This window comes from Salmo salar, chromosome ssa17, assembly GCF_905237065.1.
Source record: "Salmo salar chromosome ssa17, Ssal_v3.1, whole genome shotgun sequence".
Lineage (NCBI taxonomy): Eukaryota > Metazoa > Chordata > Actinopteri > Salmoniformes > Salmonidae > Salmo > Salmo salar.
The window spans coordinates 14,175,588-14,195,317 of NC_059458.1; the positions used below are offsets into that span (position 1 = coordinate 14,175,588).

At 49.0% G+C, this 19,730-nt stretch overlaps 3 protein-coding genes across 17 annotated transcripts in view; all 3 read left to right on the top strand.

Moving 5' to 3' along the window:
• Positions 1 to 302, top strand: part of LOC123728154 (bromodomain adjacent to zinc finger domain protein 2B) — a 52,107-nt gene extending 51,805 nt beyond the window's left edge. For all 7 annotated transcript variants that reach the window (XM_045698862.1, XM_045698866.1, XM_045698868.1 and 4 more), the window contains one exon: positions 35 to 302. The gene's annotated coding sequence lies outside the window, so the exon portion shown is untranslated. The remainder of the gene's footprint in view (positions 1 to 34) is intronic.
• On the top strand, positions 56 to 490 carry LOC123728319 (bromodomain adjacent to zinc finger domain protein 2B; the record flags this gene model as incomplete). The annotated part of the gene is made up of 1 exon (XM_045700374.1): positions 56 to 490. A coding segment is annotated over exon 1 (435 nt), but the record flags the coding sequence as incomplete, so codon positions are not given.
• Positions 351 to 19,730, top strand: LOC106575161 (bromodomain adjacent to zinc finger domain protein 2B). 9 transcript variants are annotated; one of them, XM_045698853.1, is made up of 29 exons: positions 351 to 605; positions 1,821 to 2,568; positions 2,729 to 3,013; positions 4,187 to 4,247; positions 4,353 to 4,461; positions 4,795 to 4,896; positions 5,408 to 5,636; positions 5,741 to 5,833; positions 5,940 to 6,013; positions 6,143 to 6,208; positions 6,878 to 6,943; positions 7,156 to 7,200; positions 7,486 to 7,518; positions 8,873 to 8,938; positions 9,434 to 9,574; positions 10,097 to 10,351; positions 10,699 to 10,922; positions 12,137 to 12,211; positions 12,323 to 12,617; positions 12,745 to 13,731; positions 13,828 to 14,107; positions 14,421 to 14,576; positions 15,341 to 15,501; positions 15,748 to 16,076; positions 16,635 to 16,770; positions 16,970 to 17,116; positions 17,364 to 17,707; positions 17,917 to 18,060; positions 18,229 to 19,730. In XM_045698853.1, the coding sequence occupies exons 1-29, from the start codon at positions 492 to 494 to the stop codon at positions 18,383 to 18,385; spliced, it is 5,922 nt and encodes a 1,973-aa protein (XP_045554809.1). In that variant the 5' UTR covers positions 351 to 491; the 3' UTR covers positions 18,386 to 19,730. The 9 variants fall into 9 exon arrangements, with proteins under 9 accessions (XP_045554809.1, XP_045554810.1, XP_045554811.1 ...); XM_045698854.1 differs by having other exon boundaries at positions 7,486 to 7,512; XM_045698855.1 differs by having other exon boundaries at positions 5,952 to 6,013.

The window sequence follows — 19,730 nt, forward strand, 5'->3', positions numbered from 1 at the left end:
AGCTAACAGCGGGCTTCCTCTCCTCCCTCCCCAGATCGGGACACTAAGCTCGGGCATGAAGGAGGCCCAAGACAAGAGGAACAGCCTGCCCCACAGTCTACCCTCCAACCCCCCCACCCTGGTCCCCTCACAGCACTGCCCCTCTCCTCCTACCCTGTCCCAGAGCTCCCCCCTGTCCCTCCAGACCTCCCGGCCCAGGGAGGAGGGTCTCCAGCAGCACCTCAGTGTCATCCAGTCCACGGGCCTAGCAGCCAGCTCCAAGCCCCTGGCCCTCCTCACCCAACCCCGCAGGGAAACCTCCCCATCACCCCTCTCTGCCTCTCCAATCCCCCTCATCACCTCGCCCAAAGGACGCACCACATCCTCCCCCCAAGCCGCCCAAGCTACTGCCTTCCTCGCTGCAGCACCTGCCCCTGTCCCTCTGCACTTCCCTGTCCCGCGCCATACCCCTGTCCTCCTCGCCTCAAACCTTCCCTCTCCTCACGTCGCCCATGGCCAACTCCCAGCAGCCGAAGCCTCTGAAGACAGCTGGCAGTGGGAAGGCCAGTAAGAGGAAGCTGCTGGAGGAATCAATCTCTCAAATCAACGAATTCAGGCTCAAACAGGTTGGTGCAGTGTCCTCTTTGCCCAGCCACTAGCAAGGAATATGGTATCAAGTATGACTTGCCTAGTTAAATAACGGTTAAATCAAATAAATACAAATAAAAAATCCCATTATTCACACAGTAGCTCTTTTTCCCCATGGTCAAATAATACCACAGATTGGTTACTGGCTAGCTTAGCTTTTCACCTCATTTGGATCATCTAAAAGCGGTCGAACATGAAACCGTTTCTCCTTTCACAGTTAGGTTGTCGGTATTCATGGTAACACTGTAGATGAGCTGCAGTAAGAGGGCTGCTTCTAGCCAGAGGGAGTCAGAGAGGGAAGTGGCAGTCCTGTCTGAGTCATTTGATTGGGTCTCCTGCTGTGCTGCTCAGCCTGTAAACCAAAAGGTCAACCAAAAGGTCAATGCTTTTGGCCTCATTACCTCAGCAAAGCAGACGGCACATATAGTTACTGTATGTATTTATTACGGTTTTACGCTCCATTTAATACATTCACAACTAGATAGAACATATACATATGTATCACCTTCTACATTGTGGACCTCTCGTATATAGTCGAAATGGTCATTGAAATAGTAGTTAATTGATGAAGCTAATTCCTATTGCTCCAGCCCGCTAGGAGTGGAAATCTGGTCTTTTCCTCTGTTCTATTTTACCGGTGGAGAGGTTATGTTTTAACCAGAGGCCTCTGCAGTCCCCCAGTGGTTCAGGAACTGCTACTGTATTACATGGTCTGTGAAATGGATTTGTTTCACTTGATATCACATCTAGTTGAATGTACATGTCAAAGTCCTTACCTGTGTTTGCTGAAACACGGTGCAACGCCAAACGTGACTGTCGTTCTATAAAATCTGCCGTTATGCTGTTTAAAGTAAAACACGGATGCATGACGCTAACACTTTTCACAGGCTCATAACTGTAGTCATTTAAGTGAGATATGGGAACTGGAAGCCGCTTCTCAGCGGTTTTACTCTTTACTTAGTACAATGGCTGTGGTTATTGCCTTGTTATATGCAATTGTCTCCAGGCTTCTGTCCTAGGCACAGTGAGACAGTGAGCCAGGCATTGTGCTTCATCACCAGCTTGAATAATCGACGTAGATGCAAATTGACAGCTGGCACAATTATGCTATTTTCTCTTTTCTTTTCCCTTGTTTTATCACCCTCCCTCCTTCCCACCCTCCCTCCTTCCCTCCCGCCCTCCCTCCGTTCCAGTCTTTACTCTCGCAAGGCCAGACGTTCCCGGCGGCGCAGCCCAAGAAGCAGCAGGGTCACAAAACCTCTCGGAAGGCTGCTGGGGTGACGTCATCCTCCTTGCCGCCCCCCAAGCTGTCCTCCTCGGAGAGTCCGGGTGGCGGTGGCAGAAGCACCAAGTTGCCCCCTGCTCCCCTCCCCCCTCCCCCCCAGAACAACCACTCCAACCTCTTCCTGTCCAGCGCTCTCCTGGGCCTGGCTGCCCACCCCAACGGAGTCATCCAAAGCACCACCGCTCAGGACGCGCCGCTGGCCCTTATCACCAAGCCCCGCAAGGATTCCAACAAGGACCTCTCTGGGGCAGGGCTGTCCCTCTCGCTGCCTGTCAACCTCAGCACCGGCGGAAGGGCCCACTTGGCCTCCTCTCAGGGCCCCCCGGCGCGGCCCGCTACCTCACCCTCACCGGCCGCGGCACGGGGCCCCAGGAAGATCAAGGCCCCCAAGGCCCCTAAGCTCCAGGCCCCTAACCTCCAGGTTCAGGCCCATGCTCTGGCCCCCATGGCAGCCTGGAAGGGCCTCTCTCAGAGTCACCTGGTGCAGTCTCTGGTGGACCTGTTCAGAGGGGCCGAGGCCGGCCTCCCAGGTCTCCCCGGTCTCCCTAGCAGCAAGGACTCTGATGACTCTGTTGAGGATGACGACGACGATGATGATGATGATGATCTGGATGATTTGGAGGATGATGAGGAGGACTCGGATGACAGCTTGTCAGGTTAGATACCTACCGTTCTGACCGTCCTAATGGAAGGCACATGCAATATTTGTAGTGTACAGTATTTTTGGGGCTACGGTGATGTGCAATAGTGAACACTATTCAACCATTGCTGAGTCTCCCAGTGATAACCCATCTCTTTCTGGTACCCTCCTCTCAGATTCTGACAGTAACTCGGACAGCGACACGGACGTCTCGGGTGGCAAACTGAAGGACCCGAAGCTGAAGCTGCCATCTTCAGGCTCCGCCTCCAAGCGGGAGAAGACCCCACTCAAGCTAACCAAAGGCCACGCCTCCTTACTGAGCAACTCAACCAACCACACAGCCACCAGCTGCTCCCCGCTCAACCTGCAGGTCATCAAGACGCCCAACATCGTCACCAGCTCCAGTGCCTTGGCCTATCACAGCTCTCCTTCCTCCTCCTACTCCCTGGCCATGCCCCCAGGTAACCGCAGGCAACACACCTTAAACGCCTGGTACATTGTCAAAGCCGCTCAAGTTTTAAATTGCCCCATAGCTGCAAATCTAGCATCAGATTACCCTAACCCCTATCCTAACCTTAACCATTAGGGGGATGACAAAGTATCTGACCCTGTAGCAGTTGTTATGGCCAACTTCTTTACCTACTCTCACAAAGCTACTCATACAGCTCAAACACAAAACCAGTCTGCAAAACCACCTAGCTGTACCTTTAACTGTTGAGGACACGTAACCACACTGGAATAGCTGAGCTCACACATGGCATTATATGCTATCATCTTCAGATGGCTGTGGGGGGAAAACAGGGAGAGGAAAAGGGGGGTCTATTTTTAGTTAGCCGGGTGGTTGGCTGGCTTAACAGGCCTGGGTTCCTGTAGGTGCATGTCCTTGGGCTTAACAGGCCTGGGTTCCTGTAGGTGCATGTCCTTGGGCTTAACAGGCCTGGGTTCCTGTAGGTGCATCGCCTTGGGCTTAACAGGCCTGGGTTCCTGTAGGTGCATCGCCTTGGGCTTAACAGGCCTGACAACTTGTTTGGCACTTCTGCCGTGCCCAAGCTTTCTTTCTTTCCCCTCTCCTCTCCTCCCTCTCTCTCTCAGCACTGGGAGATTACCCAGTTTAGGAAGGGAAAGAACACACACAGAGATACCGATCTTCCTAAGAACGTTTCAATTCAACATGCTTCGCTGCCCATCAAATTCACATAGGAATGTCAGTGATTTTGCAGGACATATTTTGAGTAATTTCCTTAAGTTGCTTTCAGAGCACGGAGTTTCTCAATACTCTACCTGGTTGAATAAAGGGAACGCATAAACAATAAGGCACACCTCATGGCAACAGGTGTTGGGTTGGAGACACAGTGGACACACTCGGGGCAGCGCTCCAGTCAATAGGAGAAGGCACACCTTTGATCTGAAAGGCCTGCATAGTGGAGTGAGCCCCAGCAGCCCCGTTTGTCTCACACAACCAAACACTGCTCATATTCAGTACTGTGTTGCTGTGGCTATGGGTGGGTGTTTAGGGCTATGGAGAGAATGCTGTGACTGTGTATTGTTCAGTCTGACTAATGGGTTTTCTCTCTCTCTCTCTCTCTCTCTCTCTCTCTCTCTCTCTCTCTCTCTCTCTCTCTCTCGCTCTCCAGGCGCAGGGAAAAGAAAGAGGGTGATGGATGAGCAGGAGTTGAGGATACCTCTGGAGTTGGGGTAGGTCGAGTGGAGACTTGAATTGATAAGCTCTCTCTAGCAATGGCAAAGCCTCGGGCATTCGGTCACTCACCCACAGTTTCCTTCCGTCCACGTGTTTTCCAGCTGGCAGAGAGAAACGCGGATCAAGAGCGTGTCTGGGAAGATGCAAGGCGACGTGGCGTATTACGCGCCATGCGGGAAGAAGTTGAAGCAGTACCCAGATGTGATGAAGGTAACAGTAACGCTACCCCTTAGACGAGTCTTACGCTAGCAACTAGCCTCACCCTCACGCTAGTGCTCACTTAGCATCCACGCCAACCTGTAACCTTAACATGAGAAGAGCTGAAATCCTTTTAGTTCATTTCCCCAATCCCTTCCGTTAGAGCGTTCTGATTCTCACTGTGCGTTTGCTCAATTTCCCCCTCATTCCTTTAATGCTATGTAGTAGAATCATCCGTTTTTAGCTTCCTCCTCTGTAGCTAGATCGCTTTCAATGTCACACTTTTACATACTTTCACATTGGATATCCCTGTCTCACCAAACGTCATTATTTTCTCTTCTGTAGTATCTATCCAGAAATGGAATAAGTGGCATCACACGCGATAATTTTAGCTTCAGTGCAAAGATAATGGTTGGTGACTTCTATGAAGCCAGAGAAGGACCCCAGGTGATGTCTTTTCATCTATCTATTGCCCGTCTCATTTTTTAATTTCCTCTTTTCATGTACAGTAGAAAGTGTATAGTGACTTAAGCAGTTCAGGGACATTGATAGAAATCAGCTATAGACTCCAGTAGTCCTACCCCCTAGCCCCCTTTGTCTAGGGAGTCATGTAATAATCAGTTGACATGACTTCTACAGGTGACCAGTCATATACTGTACAGTAGGATAGTTTAACTAGCTGAATGCTGAATGGAATGGGTTGTAGTGGTGTTCTTATCACAGGTAGAAATTGGACCATTATCCGGTTCTTAGCTCTGTAGTCCAGTAATAACACCATGCTTTGCATATTTTGATCTTTAATCTGCCCTCTTTTCTGTCATGAGTGATCGATCTAAAGAGTAAACCCTAGAGTAACAGTAGAGTAATAAAAGCAGCTGAAGTATGTTGAAGCCGTTTATTACCCACACTACACTAACAGCCCTTCTACCCTGTTGTTTCGCCCCCGTCCTACACCCAGGGTCTGCAGTGGAGCCTGCTGAAGGACGAGGACGTCATCCCTCATATCCTGGCCATGGAGGGCCGGCGGGGACGGCCCCCCAACTCAGAGCGCCAGCGCGGGGCCGAGGGGGGAAAGGGCTCCCGGAGGAGGAAGGGCCGGCCGCCCAACGTGGGAGAGGGTCTGGGGTTGGGGGCAGAGGTGCCTAGCCCCAGCGAGGCCAAACTCTTACGCAAACTGGAGGCCCAAGGTGAGGAGACAAAAAAATAAACAGATCTCCATTTTGAAGTCTATGAATGCTACCCACCAAACATGTTTGGTCCCACAGTAACGTTCCATCACCTCTCTCTGCAGAGATAGCCAGGCAGGCGGCCCAGATGAAGATGATGAGGAAGCTGGAGAAGCAGGCCATGGCCAGGGCAGCCAAAGAGGCCAGGAAGCAACAAGGTACACTACACTACATCTGAGTGCATACACCATTCCTCACTGTCCTCTTGTAGAGATGTACAGTACCACTGCTGCAAATCATTTCTTAACACCTAAGTCCCTAAAGTCTCTCTTTCAGCCATCATGGCGGCCGAGGAAAGGAGGAAGCAGAAGGAGCAAATGAAGATCATCAAGCAGCAGGTAGGGCATTCTTCATGTGGCACCACTTCCTGTCAAACCGTCTCCCGTCTTGACTATGGAGGGTATCCTTGTTTCACCACCGTTTGGTTTGCATAGTGTATTGATCCACCTACCTCTGTGTTTCTCCAGGAGAAGATCAAGCGGATTCAGCAGATCAGGTTGGAGAAGGAGATGAGGGCACAGCAGATCCTGGAGGTACTACAATCAACTGACCCAATACCGAACATATCCTCTGAATTAACAGAACATCACTCCTCAAATGCATCCCAGAGCCTCAGTCTACCCTGTCCATAGTATTTTAATCTTACCCAAGCCTATTACTGAATAATACCGCAGTGTTGGAAGGAGTAATGTCTCAGGCATAATTCCACATGGAACTAATGCTAAATTGGTCTTGGTTGACAGCTGTTGAATATTAAAATCTCTGTCTCTGCTAGCTGTCTCAGAGTCAGACCATATTTAAATTAGACAGAAATCATTTTTTTTTCTATTTTATCAGACAACAGCAACAGTTTAGCATAAGTGGGTAGGAAAAAAAAATATCTTTCCCTTGAACACACAATTACACTGTAGGAGCACAAGTATTTTAGCAGGACTAAATCGAATTTGAGTTGACATGGTTGGTAAGCCACTCTTAACAGGATTTTTTAGCTGTTTGCAATTACATATTTAAATGATACATGATTCACTCTCTGTGTTCTACACATTTGACTGGCACGTGAGGCATGCGTTTCATTTTCTGTTACAGGGAAAATATCATGTTTTGAGTGCTCGGTGCGAAACTGCGGAGTGGCATGTGTCCGTCAGTCTGTCTGTTCAGATGTCTGGCAGTGAAATGACGTTTGACCTGATTTGCATTCGCAGGCTAAACGGAGAAAGAAAGAAGAGGTTGCGAATGCCAAAATTATGGAGGCAGAGAAACGAATAAAGGTGAGAGTTTGGGTTACACACAGCATCTCAATGTAAACCAAAATGTCCAAGCTTTTTTCCAGATGAGATGTGTCTGACAATGAGATTAGGCATGAGCTGTAGCTCCTCTGTAAAATGGTCTGAAATCCCATCAGCCCTAGTGATTTTCATGATGGTGACTGTATGAATGTGTATTGATTTTCTCCCCTCATCTTTTCTGTCTTCCCCTGAAGGAGAAAGAAATGCGAAGGCAGCATGCAGTCATTTTGAAGCACCAGGTACGCGGAGCATTTTAGCAGCACGCCTATTCTCTTCTGACATTGAAATGATACTAAATACACTTCAGCTAGATCAGTGTTTACAGGGTGTGTGTGTGTTCGTGTGTGTGTGTGTTTCAAGGTTGTGTGTAACTAGGTATTTTATTAAACCCTTTACTGTTTCTCTTTGGTCAGTTTCCATTCTATTGGGTTATTTCTGAACTTTGGGTATTTTTCTGCTAAACAATCTGTTTTTTTTTTGCTGTCATTTCTGTTCCATAATACTTTGCTAACTCTCTCTGCCAGGAGTTGGAGAGGCATAGACTAGATATGGTATGGGTATGTTTATTTTTGTACATCTAACACCGCATCGTGTTTCCTGGTTGTGATATGGTTGTCATAGCAATGCATTAAGTGTAGCATTGGCTGCAGTCATACTACATTATTCTGCATGGCTTTTCAGCAAAACAAACAAACACACAAACACAACAGTGTGTCGCCTCCATCTGCTCTGAGACACCTGACCTCGCTCCGCCTGCGGTGGTTCGGTAGCTCCCCCCGCACTCCCCAGAATGCATTGCAAAAGGCGGCCATGCCCTGCCATGCTCACTCTTACTGTCTGAAAGTACGCTCCTCTCGATGAGTCATCCATCACATCCATCGTCTAGCTGTTGTTTTTGAGTGGCTGTGAGTGCTTGAGTTTTCCAGTGCCAGACATTGAGCTTGTGTCCGTCTCCGTCCACAAAGAGCTGCCCTTTAACCTGTTACGTCCCATTGAGTCTCTGAGGCTGCGTCTGAAATGGCATAGTGCACTACCTCATAGTGCACTACTTTGGTCAAAGGTAGTGCACTACATAGGGAAGAGGGTGCCATTTGGAATGCAAGCATGAGTCGTTCTGCTGCTCTGTTCTGTATCTGTACCTGCCTGTCTTCTGACTGGCTTGCTGTCTATTACTGTACCTGCCTGTCTTCTCCAGCAGCTTGACTGGCTGGCTGGCTGGCTATTGCTTGTTGAGCGTGTCTGTTGCACATGATTAGAGCCAGGAGTTTTTCCTAACAATATAAACTTGAGCAGGAGAAACTCCTGGCCCTACATGCTGTATGCAGCTGACTCCAGAGGATTTGTTTCATTGACTTCTGTTTATCACATCACTGAGTTCCCCACCCCTTTCAGACAGACAGTCACTGTCCTCGCTTTGCCTTGATCAAATCCTATTTGTTTACAATAAAACATTTTGAGACAATCTATCCTCAACCAGGGAAGTCTCCTTGTAAGACCTTCACTCGATATCCCCCATAGGTTTAGGCTATTTTCAATCTGGAACGGCTATCAGCTAAACAGATGGATGATACACAGAGCAATGTTTGTTTTCATCCCACTGGCTTGTGGCTATGATGACTCAGTCATTTTGCTTTGTGTTCCGTCAGCTTTTTACCTAGAGGCATCATAGCTTGACCCTAACCTCTCTTTTTGACCCCGTCATCACCATCTACCGCATTCTCCCTCTGATGCTTTCTGGTTGTCGTCATTCGTACCGTTGTCTTCTTAACCTCAGCTTGTGAAAACCTCGCCACGATGGAGGCGAATGGGGGTTTTCCTCCTTCTGTCCACCTCTCTGACTTCACCTGTGGAGGTTACACCTTCTCCGGTGTGTAACGTGTGTGTGTGTGTGTGTTTTCTCTGCTCTGCTAGGAGAGGGAGAGGAGACGGCAACATGGGATGCTCATGAAGGCGGTGGAGGCTCGCAAGAAAGCAGAGGTACGTGACACACACGCACAACACATGACACACACACACGCACACGCACGCACAACACATAACATGCACGCACAACACATAACATACGCACAACACATAACACACACACACACACACACGCACAACACATAACACACACACACACACACACACACGCACAACACATAACATACACACACACACACACACACATGCACAACACATAACACACACACACACACACACACACACAACACATAACATACACGCCAGAAGGTCCCACTCCTCCTGAACCCATCCAATCCCTCTCTCCTCCCTCTACTTTTCATTTCTTCAATGCACTAACTGAGTCTAAAGAATGGCCCTCGAGCGCTTTTTCTTTGAGAGCGCAGGCAGGGGCGCCGGGCTGAATTCTAAAACTACTCAGCAGACTCGGCTTGACATTCTTGTCTGTTTTACCTCCACTGGCGTGAGCCCATTAACTCTCCCCTCCTCTCTCCTTCTCTGGGGCCTCAGGAGCGCGAGCGCTTGCGGCAGGAAAAGAGGGATGAGAAACGCCTCAACAAGGAGCGGAAATTGGAGCTGAGGAGGCTGGAACTGGAGATTGCCAGGGAGCTGAAGAAGCCAAATGAAGACATGTGTCTGGCCGATCATAAGGTAATAAATGACCCATCTTGCCCATGATTCAGTCCTGTGTGATGTCTGAAGGGTGACATCATTTAAGGGACCTAGCTTTCCAAATTGTAGGTGGCCGTTTAATGTTGTTACATCTCTCTTACATTATATATATTTGAACTGACAAGTTAATATTATCTAGGTTTGGGTTATGGGTGGTTATGGGCATTGTATCATCACAATGGTATGTATGTGCAGTATATTTGTTATGTATCATATGTGAAACCTGAGTACTGGACACGGTTTGTGCTGTACACTGCCATCAAGTGGCTAAAGAGAGTAATGCATAAGGAGGGACGAGATAATAGCCCACCACATGTTTACTAATGAAAACCTAAACAAAAAGTTGCCATTCAGAGCCATGTGATTCAGTCATTGGCATTGCAATATGTTAGTCACACTACTCCCCATATACTGCCGTCCACATAGGGCACAGTAGGAGTCCCAGGGTGTCATGTGAGACGAATCCTAAACATCCCTCCCTCTCCTTACCTTTCACTCCAGCCTCTTCCAGAGTTTTCCAGAATCCCTGGCCTGATCTTGCCGGGGGGTGCGGTGTCTGACTGCCTGATGCTGATGCAGTTCCTACGCGGCTTTGGGAAGGTGCTGGGCTTCGATGTGGGGGTGGACGTACCCACCCTGGGCATGCTGCAGGAGGGCCTGCTCAACGTGGGAGACAGCATGGGACACGTCCAGGACCTGCTGGTCAGACTCCTCTCCCTGGCCGTGTGTGACCCTGGACTGCCCCCTGGACACAAGGTGAGATACTGTACATGTACAGGAATGTACCAATCATGTTCTCACATAGGTGGAATAAAAACCTACACGCATTGGTCCGGTTTCCCAGACACAGGTAAAGCCTAGTCTTAGACTAAGAACTAAGAAGCACTTTCTATGGAGAATCTCCACTGAACATGCATTTTAGTCTAGGACTTAATCTGTGTCTGGGAAACCAGTCCATTGTCTATGAGTCAACACTCCCCTGGAAAGTGGAACAACTCTATCACGACCCAACCCTCCTGACACCCCCTTCCAGACCAAGACCATGCTGTCTTTCACTCTATCTTCCATGACTCACCCCTCCTGTCTCTCTCCTCTCCCCCCAGACCAAGACCATGCTGGGGGACCATCTGACCAACGTGGGCATCAACCGGGACAATGTGTCGGAGGTGCTGCAGATGTACATGGGGGCCCATTGCGGGCAGACTGACCTGGCTGAGCTGGCCCTCAGCCTGAAGACCAAGGCCTTCCAGGCCCACACCCCCACCCAGAAGGCCTCCATACTAGGCTTCCTGGCCAATGAGCTGGCCTGCAGCAAGAGTGTCGTCAGGTAGGAGTAAAGAACAGGAGACGCCAAACATTTAAATAGATAATGCTGCAGCGAGAGTGTCGTCAGAAGGAGGGAAGAAAGAACAATTGAAATGAAACCATTAAAGGTCAGGTTCTATCTGCAGCAAAAGCGTTGACAGGTAGGAGGAGAGGTGCTGACCTGCCAGCGCTGTACATCACACAGGCCTCATACCAGTGGAGCCACAAGGGAATAGATTATTGGACGTTAAAGGAGATCAAATGGTTTTACTGGTTTTACTGATAGGATATGCAGACAACATTTCACAAGCATGAGAGAACATCCTTGTAGATCAGGCATCGTCGTCCCTTCCTGTCTTATTAGGTGGAGCCAGTGTGACAGGTTTAGTGTACAGGAGGCGTCCATACTGGTGTGAGCCTACTGCCTTTTAGCTCCTTACAAATAATGACGTTCAGTTGACTTCACTCAGCTGCTAATGCCCTCGTGTTTTATTAATGCTGTGTAAGACTCTGGATAGATCAGCTAATCTGGAGTGGGATTCAATTTTGATAGAGAGAGAAGCCAATACATAAATTATTCACTAGAATGGAGGGATACTAGCGCTGCAGGCTATTCACTCTACGGAGAGAGAGAGAGAGAGAAAATTGTACTGTTTGTGTTAACTAGAGGTAACTGCCAAAATAAAGGAAACCCCAGCATAAAGTGTCTTAATAGGGCGTTGGGCCACCACGAACCAGAACCGCTTCAATGCACCTTGGCATAGATTCTACAAGTGTCTAGAACTCTATTGGAGGGATCTGAGACCATTCTTCCACCAGAAATTCCATCATTTGGTGTTTTGTTGATGGTGGTGGAAAACACTGTCTCAGGCGCTGCTTCAGAATCTCCCATAAGTGTTCAATTGAGTTGAGATCTGATGATTGAGACGACCATGGCATATGGTTTACATCGTTTTCATGCTCATCAAACCATTCAGTGACCATTTGTGCCCTGTGGATGGGGACATTGTCATCCTATGGGGACATAGCCATAGTAGCCAAAATAATGGCATGCCCAGCATTTTTATACATCATTTTAAACCTGATAGGATGTTAATTGCTGAATTAACTCAGGAACTACACCTATGTGGAAGCACCTGCTTTCAATATACTTTGTATCCCTCATTTACTCACTGTTTCCATAGTTACCTGTACGTGTGAACTGACATATCCTGAATCTTACTGCTGTTTCTACAGTGAGATCGACAAGAACCTTGATCACATGACCAACATGAGGAAGGACAAGTGGCTGATCGAGGGCAAACTCAAAAAGTAAGTGGTGTGTGTGTGTGTGTGTGTGTGTGTGTGTGTGTGTGTGTGTGTGTGTGTGTGTGTGTGTGTGTGTGCATCTGAAAGCTCACCTGTGTGTTTCTCTCTCTCCAGGTTGAGGACCATCCATGCCAAACGGACCGGGAAGAGAGATGCCAGCATGGGAGGGGAGGAGACCCAGCCCCTGGGTACGCCTTCCTCTAGCCTCAAACGCAAGAGAAAGGCCGGGGCAGAAAGCGACGACGACGATGATGAAGACGAAGACAGCGACGACCTGGCCGATGAAGAGGACGAGGAAGAGGAGGAGGAGATGAAGAAGGGGAAGAAAGTGGAAACGTGTGACGAGGACGATGGGGACCAATCAACTAGTGTGGAGGAGCTGGAGAAACAGATAGAGAAGCTAGCCAAGGTAAGTCCTTCCTTCCGGAGATCTGAGAGTTCCATCTCTATGGAAGAACAATACTAAATAGTGAGATATTATTGATTCATTGATTTAGTTATAACTCAGGTCATGGCGGTCTTGCTTGGTTTCACAGCAACAGCACCAGGTGAGGAGGAAGCTGTTTGAGGCGTCCCACTCCCTGCGCTCCATGATGTACGGCCAGGACCGGTACCGCCGGCGCTACTGGGTTCTGCCCCACTGTGGAGGGGTCTTCATCGAGGCCATGGAGAGCGGAGAAGCTGCGGGGGAGCTGGAGAAAGAGAGGGAGAGGAGGAGGACGGCAGCAGGGGAGGTGCACATCAAGGAGGAGCCGCAGGAGGAGGAGGTGCAGAAGGAGAAACCTGGGGGCCTCGGCGGGGAGCAGAGGAGCGTCTACACCCCCGTGGGGTCAGAGGAAGGGAAGGAGGAGAAGAAAGGTTCTCACAGTCTTTTCCTCTTGCAGTCGGCCTCTCTCTCCAAACTGACCACGCTCCTCCACGTCGCTAAGGACGTTGCCAAGGAAACCCGCGAAGCCGAGGCAGACCCCCGTCCCAAATACAACGGCAGCCCCACGCCACCGTCTGTTACCACGACAACAATAACAACACCACCATCCTATCCCGCCCACAACGCCTCCCTGCCCGCCTTACCTACAAGCCCCTGTGCGTCGACGGCGCCCAACCTGCCGTGCGAGGAGGCCAAACCCGGCTACCCCACCTCCAACTCGTCTCCCTCCTCGTTCTCCTCCCTCCTGAGCCCCCCACCCCAGCTTTTCAGCCCTATGAAGACCTCCACCCTAACCCCTACCCCTGCACAGCTCCAGTACCTCCCCAGTGACCAGCTCCTCAGGGTCCTGACAGAGAGGAGCGGTCACTGGTTCACCCTGCTCCCCCGCTCCCCCTGTGACGACACCTCCCTCACCACCTCTCCCTCCCCAGGGCCCGGCCCTCTCCAGTCCTCCCCGCTGCCCTCCTCCAGCCTCACACGGGCCAGGTCTCCCCCGGCCTCCCCCGCCCTGCCTCTCACCCCCTCGGCAGCGTCGGCCTCAGCCAGCCCCCACCACCCAGCTGGCTTCATCAACTACCCTCTGTCAACCCTGCAGGTCAGTAGGCTGCCAGGACAGACCCCTTGTCCTAATGATTTATACTGGTAGTAGAAGCTGATAATGGAAAATCCTGTATGTATCTCCCCCCTCTAGGGTAAGGCTGGCGGGTCGTTGCTGGGTCTCTCAGCGTTCTGCGGTGGCTGGCCCAGTGGAATGATGAGCCCCAGCCAGCTGCCCTTCTGCAGCAGCCCCCTGCCAGGCCAATCAGGCCTCAGCTCCGTGGAGGGCAGTGCCAACGCGGCGCCCAGCGTCTCCAGCAAGAGCGAGTCGCCTGTTCCTCCCGGCGAGAAGCTCTCGTCCACGGTGCCCTCTCCCGCCATGATGGAGGTGCCCAAGCACTCGGACCACCCCGCACCACGGCCCATCCCCGAGGGTGAGCGTGTGTGTGTGTGTGTGTGTGCGAGCGCGTGTGTGGGATGAGTCATCTATTTATTCAGTTAACCTTTATTAATTCACTGAGTCATAAGAATGAATAATTGATTTTGTTCTACTGGGTGGAAGAAAGGAATCTCTTGAGGAGAGAGAACAGTACTGGAGTGTGTTCTGTATCAGAATACTGTACATCTATTTCAAGGGTACATTATATTGTCTTAAGTTATTTTTCTGAATAATGTATATGTTTATTTATATATGTGTGTGTGTGTGTGTGTGTGTGTGTGTGTGTGTGTGTGTGTGTGTGCGCTCAGAGATGCTGTCAGGCTGGTGGCGGGTGTCAGACATTGAGGAGCTGCGCTCTCTGGTGGAGTCCCTCCACAGCCGGGGAGTCAGAGAGAAGGTCCTGCACCGACAGGTGCACAAATACATGGAGCTCATCCCACAGGTCTGCACCAAGCACAGAGACGGTGAGTACTAATTCAGACACAAACGCAGGCGGTAGGTCACGCAGCTGGGTGGCTGGTAGGTCCCTCAATTACCCAATCTTAAGCAATCTGCATAGCCTTTACAGAGTAGATTTAGTCAACAGATCCCGATGAATAAAGTAGCTTTGATTTTGTGTCAGTGAAACTGAGCAGCACTCCGACTGGCAGGCCCAGACTTTCACAAAGACTTCTGATTGAGCACTGTGTTATGACAGCCCTGAGTAGTTCTACCCCTACTGAGCACACTCCAAGCACCTGCGCTTCACAATGACTTGACATTTGGTACATGACGCATGACTGACTGCTCAATATGAGTCTGACATCAAAGCCAGATTTGTTAACGTTCGTGTGGTTTCTGATTGAACAGCTCTTTGTGTCTGGATATTGAATTCTTAATCTCTGAGTGTGTGTGTGTGTGTGTGTGTGTGTGTGTGTGTGTGTGTGTGTGTGTGTGTGTGTGTGTGTGTGTGTGTGTGTGTGTGTGTGTGTGTGTGTGTGTGTGTGTGTGTGTGTGTGTGTGTGTGTGTGTGTGTGGTAAGAGTGTGTGTGTGTGGTAAGAGTGTGTGTGTGTAGTGTGTGTGTGTGTGTGTGTGTAAGTGTGTGTGTGGTTTTGTTGTTGTGTTGGGGAGGGAGTAGCGAGCGACAGAAGCAAGGCTGTGTTGGGTCTGATGTGTGAATAATATGTATGTGTTGTCTATGGAGTGTATGACTGGTCTCTAATGCCGTCCTGCCTCCCCAATCTGCAGCGGCCATGATAGAGCTGTGTGAGCTGGAGGAGAGCCAGGTGAGTGTGGAGTCAGTGCGGGGGTGGTGTGTGGAGGAGCAGGCCATGGAGATGGACATCGCTGTGCTGCAGCAGGTGGAGGAGCTGGAGAGGAAGGTCACCACCGCCAGCCTGCAGGTCAAGGTAAACAACAATAACGACGACGTCAACAAATGGGCAGCTTCCTTTTATTACAGCTCTCATCCTTATCCATTGGAGAAAATATAGGACTCTTTTCGAAAGTAATGAATAGTAGCGGGGTCCACTCACTAACATTTTGAAGTCTAAATGTTAACTAAGATCTACTGATAGTAGCCAGGGAATAGGTTGTTATTTAAGACCGTAGGAGTTTTAAACTAAAGACTGCATTACCCAACATTCTCTGCACAGGGCTGGATGTACCCCGAGCCCCAATCAGAGAGGGAGGATCTGGTCTACCACGAGCACAAGCCCCTCCCCAAACACCGACCGGCGGCGGGCGGCGCTGCCGACAAAGACCAACCGGAGGACAAGGCGGACCACAAGGCGGGCGGCGTGGTGCGTCACGCGGACAACCCTCTGGACATAGCGGTGACGCGGCTGGCGGACCTGGAGAGGAACATCGAGAGAAGGTACCTGAGGAGCCCCTTAGGTACCACCATTCAGATCAGGCTGGATAATGTGGGGGCTGTCGGTACCGTCACTGTCCCCGCTCCCTCCAGTAGTGCTGACAGGGAAGGGTAGGTCATCCACTCAGCATTCAACCAAACACTTCTGTGTGCTTTTTTTTGTTTCATTTTTCAAAAAGACATCTACCTATGCTGTCGTTTTTTTGGGTTTAGCCTCCTTAATAGTGTATTTTATGGTTGTCTTCTGGTTTGGGGTTGACTCACAGTGTGGTGAATGTTTTTTCCTGTTGACTTTTTCTGGCCGTCTGCATGGTGTTATGCGTCAGTAATCATCCACCTCGTCCCCCCTACCATTCTTTTGCGTCCTCTCCCGGCATCTGCATGGGCGTCACTCCTCCCTGGCGGTGTGTGTATCTGTACCCATATATCCCTGCTGCCTGCCTGCCTGCCTGCCCCCCTCACTCACTCTCTCTCATACCTGTGTCTGTCTGCACAGCTGCAGTTTCAGCTAGCTGTGGTGACAGTGGCTGTGTGTCTGTGTATGGGCAGGTGTTTGTGTTGGAAAGCGAATGATTGAGCGCGTGTACCTGCCTGCATGCGTCCGAGTCCGACTTTCCGTTTCCTGTTTGTATGCGTCCATCCCTCTGACATCTGCGTTGCCTTCCACAGGGGCGAGGAGGAGGTGGCCCATGGGATGAAGGTGTGGAGGAAGGCCCTGGGCGACGTCCGCAGTGCCGCCCAGCTGGCCATGTGTCTCCAGCAGCTCCAGAAGTCCATCGCCTGGGAGAGGTCCATCATGAAAGTGGTGAGTAAAACCTCAACGACTGTAGCTGGCTGGCACGGAATTTCAATACGCTAGGGAAGTCTGTGTGTCATTGGAGAGCATTTGAATCCCAAGGCCATTTCATGTCCCTTCTGGAGTGGATTCCAATGTAAATCTGGGTAAATATTGATTGGAAATCCATCTCTTGGGTTTGAGGTGACACTGTGTTGCCTGCTTTCAGTACTGTCAGATCTGCAGGAAGGGTGACAACGAGGACCTGCTTCTGCTGTGTGATGGCTGTGACAAAGGCTGCCACACGTACTGTCACAAACCCAAGATCACCACCATCCCCGAGGGGGACTGGTACTGCCCCGCCTGCATATCCAAGGTGACCCAAACTGTCCTGGCCACTGTTCAACATTTACATATCCTACCTTACTGTAGAAGTATGTCAGCCATGCGTATCAGTCATGTACCTCTACATTATTTCAAAGTACATCATGTACCTGTCATTTTCATATCATATATTATTTCAAAGTAGGTAATTCAACAACACTGTGTACAAAATATGCTAAGTGCCATTGCTTTGTAAGTACATCTGCATTAATCTTTGTCCTCCTCCCCTCTCCCCTCAGGCGAGCGGCCCATCTCCCAAGAACAAGAAGCTGCCGAGCAAACCGGTGGCGGGTGGAAGCGGGAAGAAACCCACCGCTGCTGAGGCCAAGCGGAACGGGAAGCAGGCCGGCAACAGTAACGGCAACGTGGAGGTGTCAGAGGACGACTCGGCGAGCGCCAACAGCACCCCGAAGAAAGGAGGAGGAGCGAAAGAGCCCCCCAGCAGGAAGAGGAAAGGAGAGGAGAGCCCTGCCCCGTCCCAGGCCCCGCCCACACCCCAGTCACCCAGTAAGGAGAGCCCTGTGCTGTGTGTGAAGAGAGCCAAGACAGCCAGAGACAACAACAGAGACCTGGGTTTGTGCAGGTACTGTACTACTGTACTACACCATAAACCTTGGAGTCATTTTCTAAGCACAAGTATCAGCACTTTAAATCAGTGAGTTGCTGATGGAAATGTAGATGCAGGTTGTAAATGTATTTGCCTGGGGCATTGCGTTGAGCATCTTTAAATAATCAAAGGTCCAATGTACTGTTAACATTCCCTTTGTGACGTGTGTGTGTTCTCTTCTACAGGGTGCTCCTGGCTGAGTTGGAGCGCCACCAGGATGCCTGGCCCTTCCTCAACCCCGTCAACACCAAGGGGATCCCTGGCTACAGGAAGGTCATCAAGAAGCCCATGGACTTCGCCACCATCAGAGAGAAGCTCATCAGCAGCCAGTGAGTTCACTATTAATATGACACTATTACTATCCACTCCCAAGTAGTCGTACTATGACTAACCCAGAGTTTTTTTTTTCTGATCTAGTCACGTAACCAGGAAAAGATAACATAACAATCGAGTGTTTTACTCATTTACTCGAAATGATCTGTTCCTCTTCCTTTCAGGTATCAGAATCTGGAGACTTTCATCATTGACGTCAACCTGGTTTTTGATAACTGTGAAAAGTTTAATGAAGACAATTCAGACATTGGGCGAGCGGGACACAACATGAGGAAGTTCTTTGATAAGAGATGGACAGAGCTTCTCAAGCAAATAAACTAATATATCAGTTTGGGTGTTGTTTTACCAATCATCGTCACTGTCTCAAACCAGACCTCCAGTAAAGTTCTATTTGACATTTCATAGCAGAGGCACCACGCTTTGGGAACGACAAGATGATGATGCTAGTCCGTCTGTACTTTGGGACGAACCCGGGGCGGTTAAAGTGAAATGTCAACAGACAGACTTGTAAGGCTGGTGTTGCTACAGTACAACAGGGATCCAAACACCCAAAGAGTCCCACACAATGTTAACCGGGTGTCTTAGTGCAATACCATTTCCTGTTCAAGATCATTGCACTGAATCCTCATCCTGCTCAACCACCCAAGATGCATCTGCGGTAGAATACTTTCCACTACTTGTAAATAGACTTTTTATTTTTATTTAATCGTATTATAGTGAATGTATTTAATTTTTTAATAATTATTTATGAATCAATAAATAAATAAAATAAAAAAGGTCCACATCATTTTCTATGAAAAGGAAGAATCAGCTCAACTGCTTTGAATCGAAAGGAATGTCTGTCTTTGTGTTTGACTTTTTATTTGATTTTTTTTCCCAAATATGAAACAAAGCCAAGAAAAAAAATTACTGTTTACACTGTTCTATGCTTTTGGGCACCAGAGGACTGTAATCATTACGTTAAAACTGTACAACTGCATTTAATTACAAAAATTGCAGAAAAACAGTCAGACAATGGTGATACATGTGTATATACTGTTTATTAATGTCAATATTCAAGTCTTGTTTGGAACGAATTGTTAAAAATATCAGATATTGTTTATGCCTTAGAATGATTGTAGCATTCTATTCTATTTTAGTGAAAGTGATACAAAAAAAAACATTATAAATATTGTTTGTACAATATATACATATCCTCTGCAAACACTGTGGTATCCTTAATCTTGGTAGTGCCTACCCTTCCAACAGGGGCGTAGGGGATAGAATTTTTTGGGTTTTTCCATTTTTATGATGACATTATTTTTTATATAATTTCAATCCAACATGGCCTCCAAAGTCTTGACAGTGACACAGTAATCATTCCTCTCCATACAGAAAGAGAAAAACAAACGTTTAAGTATTTTTTGGTCTTTTTTTTCCATGAATCATTTCCCCATATCTGCCTTGCCACAGTACAGAGGACGTAAGGCCATTTGTAACCACTGTGTTTGAATCTTGCTGTGTGTCGTGGCCTAATGGAGGCAGCTAGAGTTTTTTGTACCCAAGTCAGAGTACTTGAAGTTACTTTATTTAAGATATTGTGGAAAAAAAGTATCATTCTTTTTGTAGGAGCTTTATTTTTCACTAGTGTGTGGCACGGACCTATTAAAGGATGTTTTTCAACCTA

What these genes read in the sequence shown, in the direction of transcription:
- LOC106575161 (XM_045698853.1), top strand. Translation starts at nt 492, where the DNA reads ATGGCCAACTCCCAGCAGCCGAAGCCTCTGAAGACAGCTGGCAGTGGG. An exon ending in CAGTCATTTTGAAGCACCAG is followed by an intron (nt 7,201 to 7,485) that starts GTACGCGGAGCA and finishes TCTCTCTGCCAG; the next exon opens with GAGTTGGAGAGGCATAGACT. An exon ending in GACTGCCCCCTGGACACAAG is followed by an intron (nt 10,352 to 10,698) that starts GTGAGATACTGT and finishes CTCTCCCCCCAG; the next exon opens with ACCAAGACCATGCTGGGGGA.